The sequence below is a fragment of the Rhodnius prolixus genome, unplaced genomic scaffold, assembly GCF_049639745.1.
Source record: "Rhodnius prolixus isolate KJV_2025 unplaced genomic scaffold, Rpr scaffold_5, whole genome shotgun sequence".
Classification (NCBI taxonomy): Eukaryota; Metazoa; Arthropoda; class Insecta; order Hemiptera; family Reduviidae; genus Rhodnius; species Rhodnius prolixus.
Window position 1 is genome coordinate 9,529,769 of NW_027411624.1, and position 14,646 is coordinate 9,544,414.

At 32.6% G+C, this 14,646-nt stretch overlaps 1 protein-coding gene and 1 long non-coding RNA gene across 2 annotated transcripts in view; one reads left to right on the forward strand and one right to left on the reverse strand.

Annotated features, from left to right (window-relative positions):
* The window catches only part of LOC141458182 (solute carrier organic anion transporter family member 74D-like), a 100,351-nt gene that overhangs the window by 9,257 nt on the left and 76,448 nt on the right, over positions 1 to 14,646 (reverse strand). The window contains exons 3-8 of the mRNA XM_074135846.1: positions 7,615 to 8,814; positions 5,893 to 6,018; positions 5,258 to 5,324; positions 2,356 to 2,506; positions 1,225 to 1,465; positions 465 to 593 (exon numbers count right to left, since the gene is read on the reverse strand). Coding sequence (XP_073991947.1) covers positions 465 to 593; positions 1,225 to 1,465; positions 2,356 to 2,506; positions 5,258 to 5,324; positions 5,893 to 6,018; positions 7,615 to 8,814 — 1,914 coding nt within the window. The remainder of the gene's footprint in view (positions 1 to 464; positions 594 to 1,224; positions 1,466 to 2,355; positions 2,507 to 5,257; positions 5,325 to 5,892; positions 6,019 to 7,614; positions 8,815 to 14,646) is intronic.
* Positions 6,291 to 11,391, forward strand: LOC141458229 (uncharacterized). The gene is made up of 3 exons (XR_012460810.1): positions 6,291 to 6,565; positions 7,372 to 7,518; positions 9,003 to 11,391. It is a non-coding gene; the product is annotated as an uncharacterized lncRNA (long non-coding RNA).

Below are 14,646 nucleotides of genomic sequence, written 5' to 3' on the forward strand. Positions count from 1 at the left end.
AAGTATCTAAGTATGTAAGATCTAATATTGATGCAAAAGAACTTAGGTGTGATCCATCACATACTTTCTCTCTGCAATTTTCATTTTTTTTTTCTTTTTTTAACTTAGAATTTGCACAATAAGATAGTTAACAAACATTAGACATGAATATGATCCTGTAATAAATGATATAATAAAATGATGTTAAAAGAAACCCTTTAAAACGAAAATTCCCTTACTGAAGATTCTAAACCATAATGGCTGGCGTAAGTTACGTCCAAGTGTAATGGAAAACCTTTCGCCACTATCTAGCGAATTAATTCTTATTTAACATTTCAAGAAAATGATTGGACCCTTTTTTTGAAAGTCGCTAAAAATTGAATATTCAAATCGAGTAAATCAACAAATTTGCATTCTTACTCACTTTAAAATAAAATGATAAAATAAATTATAATAGGTATACTGTAAATATTTGTGTAACTCACCGTGATAAAACATCCTGAAGAAATTTTCATCATAAAGTTTACAAGCGCCCTGCTTTCCACAAGTCGTTTCCCATATCAAACATGCAGAATCTACCACAGCTCCATAAACTATTGGACAAGGAACATTACCTGAAAGGAACCAATACAAAAATATATCTCAAAATACACAATATAAACCACCTACTTTAAAAATAATTGGAGAGTATTGTCCACAGTTTTTGGTTACTGATTAATCCAAAGAGAATAAAAATGATTGCCAATTTCAATTATAATTTTTTCCACAGGTCGAAACTAAAGAGAATAGGCCGAAAGCTTAGCAAAAAAGTAAATACAAAATTACGACTGAGTTTGACAATAAACTTTCTCTTCTTTAAAAATAATAATAAGGGAAGGGATTAGTTATGTGGTTAGCAGATAGGGTTCGAATACAGCTGCTGGCCCTTAGATTTTCTCTTCCTAGGAGCTTCTTACAGCTCACTGTCCGGTAATGGATAGTTTGTTTGAAAACGAGAGTACACTGTCCGGAGGCCGACAGTGCACTGAAAAAAGCTCTGGGCGCTAATAACCTTAGCTGTTGACGCGCCTTAAATAATAATAAAAAAATTATAACAAAGATTCACAGTGTGAAAGTAAAATATTTTTAATGGAATGATATTGAAAGAAGTATGGCGACTATGGTTAAGAAGTGTTTGATACATTTAGTCAACTATGTCTAATGAAAGTTTATTAGATTCAATGAGAAAGTGAGACGAACACTTACCAAATAGGCCGATGGCAAACTGAATCAGACCCAAGGCCATTGCTTTGTCCGTCGGGTCCACACATCTCAGTATAAGTAACATACTACCAACTTCAGAAGTTGAATGTATAAAGACGAATAGTGAAAACAATAGTATATACCATACAAAATTGCCGCATTCTAAATCACAATAGCCAACATTTGCTACTCCAGGTTCTGGATGTCTTGAATCTGGATCACCCACACATAGACATTCTGAATACTAGAAAAACAAGGATAAGAATGATAAAAATTAATAAATAAATTATACAACAAAATTAATTTTAAAAAAGGAATAATGAAATATACAAATCAAATATTGCCTACCATTCTAAAATTATCAAACCAAGCCTTTTACCTTCTCTTACTTATATCAAGAACTATTAGGAAAGTGTTAAATTTTTACAAACTGAGTTTTAATGGCTTCCGTTTTGAAGTTCCTTGATTGGAAACAGTGGTTCTCTCTCACACTGTGTGTAAATGCAGTGGCACACCCAATTTTTGTATATTTTTTTTTTGCTAAAGGGGTTGGGTATGAAAAATAAATGCATTACTTTTCATTTATAGGATAGAATCATTATTTCAGCAATAAAAACAGTCCTTGTTAATTATATTAGTAAATAGGACCCTGTATATTACACTGCATGTATAATCTCCACTTCTTCCCAAAGTACCCATTAAACTTATAACATATATAAAACATATAGAACTATGTCTAAGCAGTGAATGAATAAAATTTAACGAAAATCGTAGGAGTCATTTTCGTAAAAATCTCAAAAATAATGGAGTGCACTTGCGATTAACAGAATTTTACAAAAATCTTTTTGTTTTTTTCGTAATGAGGCAAGTTCAAAACGAGAATTGTCAGAAGAAAATCGAAAATCTGCTCGTCCAGTAACTTCCTTTAACGAAAGGAAATGAAAACAAGTATGTCGAGCAAGTGTATTTAACGCAGATTTTACGACTTAACTGAAGTTAGTCTTTTTGATTTAGTAAGAAGTGAGATTAGACTTTAATTTTATCAGATATAACTTGTATTTGTAAATTTTATTCTAAAAATAAAATGAATTACCAACTAGTAAAAGATATCTTTTAATAAATTCTAATTATTACCTGGACAATGGTGCCGTCTACAACAGTAACATTCTGGCATCCAGCATGGCAGGCTGAGAAATATGTACGGCCATCATGCCCGCATATCGGACTAAACTTGTTGTAGTCACACGTGCATCCAGTATCGCATGCGTAATTAAACTTGTTAGTCCTATCGGACAGAGAATAACAATAAACAATTAACTTGGCTTTATGGATATTTCTTAGATATGAAGATAATTCCTGAAGAGGCTAGTCTCACTGATATTGTGTCGGTTAATTAAAGAGATTGTATAACTTTGTATGGAATAAAGTCTCTGTTGAATAATTTTATTTTAAGCTAGTTTTTCACTAACCTGACATATTATTTATTTATCTGAAAGAACCGTCTCTTCCTTTATTTATCCCACTCAGAATGAAAAGTGATAAGGAATTTTTAGGTCACTAACTTTATATTAATGTCTAATTTGCTATACTGAAGTCTCGTTTAATACATAGAGTGCTGCATGGAAGGTAGGCATGCATCTAAGCGCATGAGATCCACATTCCTTTGCAAGTTGTCCCTTTTATTTAGACGAATGCTACCACTACTGCATTGTCTTTTGAACTGCCATTAAAAAAACAACAGGGATTAGCGCTTGTCTTCACGTGTACAGTTATTGTGCGAAAAAAAGACAATCTTAGATTTTGAAATTACTGAAACAGACTTTAGGCCTTGAAGGCATAATTTTTGAACTCTGGAATTGAAAAATAATAATCCGTTTCTAAACTTAACAAGAATCTCGACATTACTGCTTAAAAAAATAAATAAATAAAATATAAAAAAATAGGGATTAACAAATGGGGAAATTAAACGTGACAGAAGCGATTCGCACTAACCTTTGATGAAAATATTTAAGAAATAATTATAATTAATAAATTTTGAATAATGAAGAGCAATTATTAATGATTGAACGATATTTTTTTTTTTTTTGTAAACCACCTCCAATTTATTGGCTAGTGTCGTTATTGAATCACGGCCTACCAATCTGTTTTAATAAATTGAGGTTCAAGTTTAACGAATTGAGACCCAATCTAAAACTTCATGAGATTATAATTCTTCCATAAATGATTATTAGACTAAAATAATGTAGAAGATGTGCTCTAAAATTTGTATCCAGAAAATCTTATAAAGCAAACATATAGAAAAGGCAAGTTTTATTTGAAATATTTTAATAGGAAAAATTTTCTATTAAGACAGTTCTGGGGGAGAATTGGGTTAAGTTTCTCTCTAAAGTAGCATTTTAATAAAATGAGCGGCCTCGACGCCCGATAGTATTAATAGAAATTAAATATGTACGTAAAATTCACAATTTGAAGAAAATCAGCTAAGCGTAAAAGCAATTTTACCAAATAAATTTTATGATTTTGCGCGTCTTTATTTTTGCCCTCAGAAATTCTAAAATTTAAGAAAATTTCATTCAGTCACCAGCGATAATAGCAATTGTTCGCACCACATTTTTCGAACTTATAGAAATTGCACGTTCCAAATACTTTTCTTTGGATAGTTAAAAGAAAATAAAAAAAAATGAAGACTAAGTTTGAGCTATTCTGTAAAAATCACATACATCATCACGCTAAAGAAAAGTGTTTATAATCAAATTGAGGGGAGATCTACGAATTTATTAGAATATGCAGAAAATAATTTTCGAAAATTTAAACCGACGGCAACACTTTCTCCTTATAGGAGTAGGGAGAAAAAAAAACAAATTTCTCAAGTTGGATAAGATCATTTTGTTTAACATATGTAACGGTTATTACGTCAAAATAGATGTTATGTGTTATGTGTCTGCATGACGTAGAGATGAAATTCTCTTTCTGACTACCCCCCTCATCCACCTTTCAATAAAGGATACACTGAGAACACATGATTAACTTTTTATGCTCCATTGTTTTACTAGCTCGTAAAACAATGACTGACGATTGATAAGTTCTTAGTAAGCAATAATTGTATTGCTGTTTACTAATTAGTCAACTATTATTAATTTGATAGTCAGATATGACTTTGACCCTATTGTTGCATACCGCCGCTTGCAATGGAAAAAGTATTTTCCAACAATAACAGAAAGTTATAATCAAACATTAATTCTGAACTCCTGCTTTTCATGCAAGTCTAATCCTTAATCGAATTAGTGCCCTTAACGCAATTTTTCATCAAAAGGATAATGGTATATAACAAGTTTTATGACAATCATATCGAAAAGCTATAATAAGGAAAATAAAGTAAGAAAAAACTGAAAAGTTGTTCAATAAGGTGGTACTTCTTCGTTCATCGATTCTGACCAAAATTTATGACTGAACGAGATACAAAGTTTCTTCCGTTTTTTAGTTATTCGAAATTCGCAAAGCTAATATGCATTGGGGTACTGGGTTCGATTCCCGGTCTTAGGCCAAGGATTTTATTTAATGTTTAATAAAAGAAATTTACAGTAAAGAATGTTTGCTGGTCGCCTCCGTCCACGACACCTAATTGGTAGTTTGACGTTAAGCCCCGCCTGAAAGAATAGGCGATGTTCGAAATTCAGGAAACTGCAACATCATCGATGTCATCGCTTCCACAAAAAACATCCACATAGTCAGACTGAGAATTCCATTTCTCTATTTCATTTCGTATAGATCAAGACACCGATTTAAAAAAAAAAAATCTAAAAATACTGAAGTTATTTTCGCCCGAATAAACTCATGAACTCCCTTTTTGTATGTTTAATACACAATACCTGAAAGTACTAGCATATCTGAGTTAAAATGTTTAAATTTCATTTCTCAGAAAACTTTAATTGAACAATTGAAGTGTACAGCTGATAATGAATGAATGCACTTAAACGAATAAACACTTTTTGTTACTCTAAACATTACATAATGTAAAGAAATAAACAATATTTACCCATATTCACGTTGAAGACCTGCAAAATCGTCCATTGAACAACCAACGAACATCAAAATGCCCATTCCTGTAGAAACATAATAAGTTAATTTCTTTAAAAGACTAACTGCGAACTATGTTTTTGTAGCTAACAACCTAAGAAATATATTACTAGTAGATTGGTAAAAAGAAATAAAAAGTGCCAAGTTCAATGAACTCAATTCACGAAATGTAAGAAATGTTTCGGAAGTTTCTCAGAGGTTACTAATTAAGGCTCATTTTTATTCATAAACCTAATGTAAGATTTCTTCGAAAGAAGTACTGAATAATATTCATAGAAATATTAACAGTGAATAATACTAAATCCAGTTTTTACTGTCAATATATTTTTGAACCCAGGTTTATCGTTTTTATTCTTTTAAAATTTCAGTAACAATAAAAGCGAGTTACCATTACATCATAATTTTACCTGAGGGACAAGCCTCGTGTATGCCACGGTTGTAATTTGCTGTATGTATTGCAGCATGTTAGAATAATGTATTAGAAACCTAAACAAGGTTTATTTTAAATTCGTCATACTAATATCCTAATTATCCAAAAGCGAGAACAAATACATACATAAGTCAATAATATAAGAATAAATAATGTTCTCTTACCAATGGCATAAACTACAGCAGTGAATGCGATCCACGCTGCGACGAATCTAGCGTTCGGTTTAACTCTCAAGATAAAGACGCCGCTCAATATTATTCCTAAACCCATAACTAGAATGCCGCCAACTCCTACGAAAATTAAAGACAAATATAAATTACATTAAATATTTCAGGAGTACCGCATTAAATTTGTAAGAGTATATTTGCTTTGCAAATATTAAGAAAAAAAAGTTTCAATTTTCTTATTTGCTAACTTAAAGCAAAGATTTGCCATTACACATCAGGCAAATATCTGAAATATTTCCGGATTCTTCAATTTACGAATTAAAACTGAAGTAAATAGTCAGCCTCAGCATAGATATTTAAATCTAACAGTAACCTCCTTGTGCTGTTAGCTTAATTGTTCTTAAATGTTTTTGCTGAATTCAAAATGTAGTGTATAGATAGGTTTCAATCGTGTTACGCGGATTTACAATAGGTTGTGCACTGACATAATAAATTGTTCTACACTATTACAGAAATTGTCTTCCTTGATTGGTAAAGAAGGGTTTTAGCTGTATTTCTCACAAATTATTTCTCAAAATTCTTATTGACTAAAACAAGAAGACGTGACTTATGATAGCGAACTTTTTTAACGAAGTAAGAACCAGCTACTTGAATTTGGCGAACCAACAAGGTAATTTCTTAATCAATCACATTTGCCCTTAGTATACTTTTCAGAATACTGGTTGACATTCACTGCTTCTGAGAAAGACGTAACAGTGGATTTCGTTTTCTTAATCCATATCCCTCTTGAATCAAAAAAGTACTAAAATTATCCTATTAATATTAGGATAACGTAAATAATTATTTAAATAACATTGAATTGTGAAAAATACATTTAGAGCTAAGTGCTATACGAGTGAGTTAATTTGCACAATTGTTAAGATTCCAATAATGCACTTCAAATTAATTGATATATAAATACATTACGAATGAAATTAATCTCTAAATATATATATATAAAAGATGAAACATTCTTAAATGACCAATCGGAAGTGCCCTTGAAATAACTCCGAAATCAATTTCATGTAAGTTTTCTAAGATGTTTTCTTGGGAGTTTTGAAGGACACAAAGAATGTTTTTTGTCTTATCATGTTTCGTTTAAGAAAATGGCTGGGTATGTTTCATTCCGTATAATATGGAAATAAAAGAATACATTTTAAAAATTTTATTGTTTCACTTAATTTTATCACTTTACACAATGAGTGAAAATCAAAGCCTAGGAAAGGAATCAAATCCAGTACAAGACATCTTAGCTGAGTGTGCTGCATCTCCAAACACTCGGCTACCATGGTGCTTTATTTTCTTAAACGTAAATTGTTAATTTAAGGGAAGCATGACAGTCCAGCATGCTCTTTGCAAACTATGATCAGAATTTCGGTAATTTTGCTCCAACACAGAATTATAGTAACCTATTTAATCTTTTTCAATGTTATGCAGGTGATAGAAGCGTAAATTAACGGAAGATTATAGAGCGAGGCTCTCTTCACCAGACTCGGTTATACTACTTCATAGTTAATCTTCGGCTCAAAACCACCGTGGTACGGAGACATGCCCTCCAGCAAGCATCGTCTACAAGGTGCCTGGGTAAGTAGCTACTTCACTTTCTCCATGTTATTTCTTAAATCTAAGGTATTATTACTAGTATTATTAACTAAGTTCTAACATAAAAGTATAATTTACCTGAGACCATGTTGGCTGCATGAGCGGTGAGTCTGAACTGCGATTCCAGATATTTTGGTAAAAATGTATAAAGTCCAGCTATTGGTAATATATGTAGGACACTGCTAGCTGTCCTAAACATTAGTATATCATTTTTAAGTAGTCTTTTTACTGCTTTTGGAAAATCCCTAAGGCTGGGATTTTTTCTAGCAGTTTCTCTAGTGTGTTTCTTGAGCGGTGCTATTGGTCGACAAGTGCTCAATCTTTTTGGAAAGGAAAACATAGCTAAAGATGCCAGCATCAGCAGTGATGATATCATCACTAGGCCGAGCCACCATGCGCCCACCCATCGTGGATCTGTCGGAGTGATCTGCGGGTCTAAGGAGAGGTCCACATAGAGACGTGTACACAGTGAGCCTAATATGAAACCAAGAGCCGGTCCAAGTATACGCACACCGATGGTTATGGCAAAGTATAGGGGGCTTTCACGGCTGGCCACGTTATCGTCTATATATGGTATGCCCAATGTGTAGACAGCAGTCTGGCCCATGCCTACCCCAAGGAGACTAATGAAGAATATTGCCAGTACGATAGTGGTGATCTTCGACTGAATCCTCTGTTCGACTAGATATTCTTCTTTACATTGTTCATCGTGAATGGAAGAATTCAATGGCATTTGTGACGATTCAGAAAGTAAACATACATTCGGTGGCGCTAATACTGAACTATTCTCAGCCATCATCTGTTGTCCAAAGATAAAATGTGGCATTGAACACGCGAACGACGAAACAGCAAACAATACCATACCGCAGGCTATCCATTTCGGCCGATGACCCTGTCCTCCGTAATATGTTAACAATAATGACGAACCAATCTGTCCAATTTCAGTGGCACTCATTATAAAACCAGTTGTTTTACTTTGTAACTGAAACAATTTCTCTATTGTTGTAATCACACTGACAAAATATGTATAATACATTCCTTGCAATACCCATGTAATGCAAAATGTAACTAAAAACGCTTGTTTAGAGGCGAAAAACTGTATCCATTTTGGTTTACACGGACCAAGACCACAGCGCATATCTTCACTGTCTTCATGTATTCCACCACCGTCCAGCCGAGAATCGCCCCACAGAGTTCCATCTGATAGTAGTGCTGGGCCGCCGCCATTTTTGTAGACTTTCTCTTCTACAACTTCCGTTTTCTTGCCTTCCACTAAACCTGTAATAAAAAAAAAAACACATTTTATAAATTAAATTAATATTTCACGGGAGGAGGGGAGGAATGTGTAGATTTTGTCATGGCAGACCTATTTCGCTAAACTTACGGTCCTAATTATACCCTAGCCACCTTTTCCTCTATGAAAGACAGTGTACCAAATAAGGAGTAATAAAGCTTCTACTTTACAGGTGGCCTGCAGATGGGGCAATGCAAGGAAGATAACAAGAGCTACCATTAAGACGGACGAGTCAGAAAAAATATTCTAGTTCAAGCACCTGCAACAACTACACATCCATTCCAGGCACATCGTAAGTCTAGGTGAACCGTCTTAAGTCGAGATTATCCAAGTTAATTAATTAATCCCCTTTAATGGCGTTAATTCGATTTCACGCCAGTAACCATGAACTATTCAACGATAATGGATGAATCTGTTAATCATTTAGCGTACAAAAATAAGGAAAAATGGCGAAATAAAATCTTATAAAATAATAATTGCAATGACTTTGACCTGCCATGTTTTCAATTGTTGTGCCACGAAACTCTGTGAGGATTAAAACAAAACAAAAAAGTCTATGAACAAAAATTTGTAAAGTGGTACATTTTTTTCAAAGCAGTCCGTTACAATCCAGATGGATTGAGGCTCTGGATGCCATAATGGGAAATTCACGTAAGCCATTACTGATCACACCGGTCAGATGGCTATCGTATAGTCGAGTTTTATTAATATTGTTAAAAATTAAAATATAATATGTAATCTTGTAAGGTTGAAAAAATGGTGTAGGATTAAATCAGTCAATGTCAACCTTGACTGGCCATGTAAAGGCGCTTTTCAACTTTGATAATTTCTCAGTAGTCGATTTAATTTTTTATTTTCTTGTTGTTGTGAACATTGAAAACAAAACAAAAAAAATCTTTTAAACTGAGGGTCAAATGGGGTGAAGCCCCCATCTGGAAAAGATAGTAAAAAATTAAATAATATTACAAATATAGCTAGTAAAGTTTTATGTGCACTAAAGCAACCTGGTAATACATACAAATACTACTACACAACTTAAAATATTCAACCCTTCAAAGCCTACTGCAGTAATAATCAGGCTATCGATCAAAATCCAAGCCTTATCTAGGCAACAACTCGTTTCTAATAAACAAGTTTAGTGTAGTCTTTCTAGAAGATTTTATTTTATTCTTGAGAAATTTAAAAAAATTCTGCAGGGATATTGAGAATTTTATTTCAACTCGACTTGTTTTATTTTACATTTTTAGAGAGTTGTTGATATTACATATATTCTGATTTTATACTAGATAGCCAGAAAGACAACGCCACTGTAACCTAAAAGGTTTATTGTGGCGTCCAAAATTGTGATGTTAGAGAAGCAGTTTTGAGACAGTTTTATGGTTTGATCATGAAAATTTTTTATTTTTTTTACTATTAACCAGAATTAGTAAAAATGTCCGGCAAACATCTTTGTTTTAGGTTCCATGTATTTCGCTTACTTGTTGATTTCTTTTTTTTCCCTTTTCTTGATGTTTTCATCTTCGGTTTGTTGAGTAAGGTAATGAATGATAAACTCGTCTTTCTTTGCTTGATAAAAGTTTTGGCATATTATGTCCAGTGGTTGATATGATGCGGAGGTATGCTACATGAAACGTAAATTTGAAAGATGTAAAAAAACCAAATGGAGGTTATACTCTATCGTTGTTAAGAAAATCAGGTTTCATAGCCTTCTTGATTGAATTTTGTTTATGTAAGCTTTATGTAATTAATTGATGTAGGTGAACTGTATGAATCATTTCTAATATAATATTTACTTAGCTTTTGTTTTGTTTTGTTTTTTCTTTGTTCTTACTACTAGGTTGTTGGTATTCAACAAATGGTTGAGTGTTACGGCGCGGAGTTTATAGCTATATTTTCCTTTTTGATATCCATGTCTCTCTCATGTTGTTTCATTCTTCCCTCCTAATGTTGCGAAGCCAGTGCTGAAGTAAGTGTCTACATAGTCGTTCGAGTATTCAGTTACGACGCTTATATAGATTAATATTGTCACTAAATACTTGTAGTGTGTCTAATGGACTCCATTCTGAAGTTGGTGTATCCTCCTTTGGATTAAAAATAAATCAGACACAATAGATTATAAGTTATCATCACTAAACCTATAGAATAAAAATTTCAGTTTGATCAAGATCTATGATAATTGGTGCAGGTGAAAGTTGAGAGCTTTTCTATTTTCTCTCCAAAGCGCGAAATATGTAAAGGATAGGTAAACATTTTTTTAAACTAATATCCTTACAAAATATATCCTTATAAACATTAAAGGTATAGGATATGGAATCACATTTTATAAGCGTACACCATCAAAATAATAATATTGAGTAAGCCCCAGAATTGTGGTGGTGGGGCTAGTCTCAGTTTTGAGGCCACTATCTCAATGTCAACCAGTCTCTCTCATTCCTTACACACACAAACGTATATTTTGGTTCTTCTTTTTCTTTTTTTTTATTGGTCACTTTTTGTTTTTTTTTTAAGTTATCACTACACTGTAGTAACCCCATCACCCACTACACTGTAGTGGCCCCAGCACCCACTCTCTTTGTACAAAACAGATATAAAAACTAAATGTAATCTTCTTTCATTTTATTTTTGTTTTTCTTTCTTTCTAGGATATTACGAAGTTTCATGTACCTCTTGCTCTGTATACTTCCCCATCTTCCTCGACATTGCTGTCTAATTAATTCTCTTCAATTATCCATTGCCAAAATATAGTATAGACATCCACGTTACCTACAATTATCACGCAGTAATGAATACGTCTACTAGAATGTTAATAACTATTATTCTTGTTTGTATTATTTTTCTTTTAACAAAAAAAAAATAAAAATCTGGAATGTTTACTAAAAATAAGTGGAAATAAAACTTTTCTAACATTTCGTAACTAAATAACATGTTTAAAAATATATAAATTTAAAATAATGGAACATTCCCAGCTTTTTCAAAATTACGTTTTTTAAAAGCCCATTATGTTGTGAAAAACATATAATAGGTCTGTTAGAATTAACAAAAACTTAGGGTTTTAAATCAATAGTGAAATTTGACAAGACTGCAATAGTTTGCTGGCCTAAAAAAATGACCAAAAATGTAAGTAACAGTTTATATTTTGGTTTAGGAAGTTTTAGCAGACAATAATCGCAAAGAAGAAGATGAAGGCCTATGGAATGTATTAAAAATTGAAAGTATTATTCCACATTAAAAAGAAAAAAAAAATTACCAAACTTTTAACAAAAGCAATCTTCAAAAAAGAGCCTAAAGAATCTTTTACTAGTTACAAACACATATACACACAACAAAACAACACATAACATGTATTACATGCGCTACACAATATGTAAAGAGAGAGAACAGGTCTTAACCTTATCTTACAAACTTAAAACTATTGTTCGTTTTCGTTTAACAACTGGCCAAACTATCTTTGGGCTAGTGTCACACCTTGACTTATTTTACTTATTTTTGGACCAATTCACATAAAGTATGGCGTGGTGCAATTAGTTTAATATATAATTGATAATTTTTTTGTTTTTCTTCTATATTGATTAAAAGTTTTATCCGTCATGCTGGTACTTTAGTTTTAAGTAAGATTCACTTTTTCATCCATATTTTTTTTTTTTCAGAGACTGTTCATCAAGTTCTTGTAGAGAATTTTATTTCACTATTAAAGTCCATTTTATACACATTTTAAAGAGGAATTTTAAGTCAAATTCTGTACTAAGAAATTCGCTCAAATTTGCAATTTTTAGACGGTGAAATGTCTGAAGCAGAACACGAATAAAGAAGTCAAAATTCTATGACAGGGAAATTTCTAGATGTAAGAGTATTGTCGATCTAGAATTTTAATGAAACGCAACTGAAGGAGATTTAGTGAGAATATGGAAGGTGCATTTACTCATTTCTTGACTGGAATATAAGGCCATCGTTTCAAGGAAGATTTAAGATCTTTGGAAAGTATTCAGGTGAGGTAAATGGAATGAACATACCCACAAAATTCTCGAAGATACTGAGAATTTTTTTAAAACAACATTTTAATGACGGTGGTGCCTAGACACAATTATTATCAAAGAATAGCAAATATTACTTTCCTTGATGATTAAAAATATGTATATACTTTTATGAATTGGGGATCATTTCTTGCAGGAGCTATCTAATATTTAAAAAACGTAATAGTTATAAAAAAAAAAAAAAGAGAAAGTAAAATGAAAATGAGAGGAGCAGGCGTGAGAAAGTGGGTAAAGAAATGGAAGGCAAGAAATGGTTGGATAAGACTGAAAGTGCAAGTGGTCCAGAAGAGGTGGATGCTGTAGTCAACAACTGGAGTGTTAAGACGCTATACAAGTGTCTCTGTCCGACATTTATCTACAAGTGTGCATTCCCTAAAGATAGTGGCCTTCCCTTTTTCATATCATTCATCTTACGCTTAAATGCTTACTATCTAAATTCTCTTTCTCTTACTTCTTTAAGAGAAAACTATACTGCGATTGTCATCACCGGAAACGTGCAGTTTAAAACTTTCAAGTTTAAAGAAAAAATAAAAAGATTGATTTCTTTCAAGTCCTGGCGTAAGATCCGACAAGAGAAGGGAAGTTTATAACACATACAGCTTTATCATTTGAACCTGGGCCTTATTTATAGTTACTTATTTAAATACTTTACATTACTTTTTACTCAAATTTTCAGATTCTTATGTCTTACAACAAAATCACAATACTAGCGTCTAAAATCAATCTTTCAACTAAATATATTAATTTTTTCCCTACATTGAAAAGGAAAAAAAAAGAGATTTGAAGTTTAGTATAGGTTACGACAAATGACGTGGTATGAGATATTTCAACTAAGAGGAGTAGAAAAATATTCCGAAGATAACAGGAAGCCATTGAATACAGATTATGAGAGGAAAAAAAATTCTCTTAAAGGTTTCCTGATAGAAGGGAAAGGGTGGGTTGACAAGTTTAAAATGACGTAAAGGGATAATAAAACATCTTAAAGGAGCGAGCAAGGGCATTAAAGAAGGGGCAGAAAAGAACCTTTTATTTCTTCTAAGGTGATCTGTGCATACCAACTCAAAGTAGCCTTGTAGAAGACAAGAGATGGTCCATCAAGATTGACCGGCGACAAGAAGGGCGGCTCTAGGAAGGTCTCTGTGATATTTTAAATAATGGAACAACATGTCTTCAGTCCCTTTTTAAACCTTTTATAGGTATAGTATAGTGTACCACTTACTATAAAATATCTTTGGAACATTAACTGTCTACCATCGTATGACTCAACATAAATATGTCCAAGATTGTTTTTGTTCCTCATATTTTAAAGGAAACAGGAGAGGTTATATCATTGTTAAAAGCTAATTAGTGAAGGTAATTAAAACTTTGGTTTACACATTTAGGGAGACTAAATTCGCCCTAATATCTTTCACAACATTTACTAATGTTTCCACCTCTATAGCATCCTTAAACCCTAAAAAATATTCATTTCGTTGCAAACACTAAAATCGTAAATCTTGAATCATTTCTTTAGAATTTTTGAAGCATGTACGAGGTCTGTAAATTAAGTAATGAGACTGATTTTTATAGCATGGAGTGGCACACTTCAACCTCTCCAAGGCCCCAAAAAAGCAAGGATGGCGAAGTCGAAGAAGATCAAATCATGCTGATTTGTTTTTTCGATATCCACGGAGGAATCGTCCACAAAGAGTTTCTACCTCAAGGTCAAACAGTCAAATCAACACTTTTACGAAGAGGTTCTTGAAAAACTTCGAAAAATGGTCATACGTGTGAGACCAAACATCA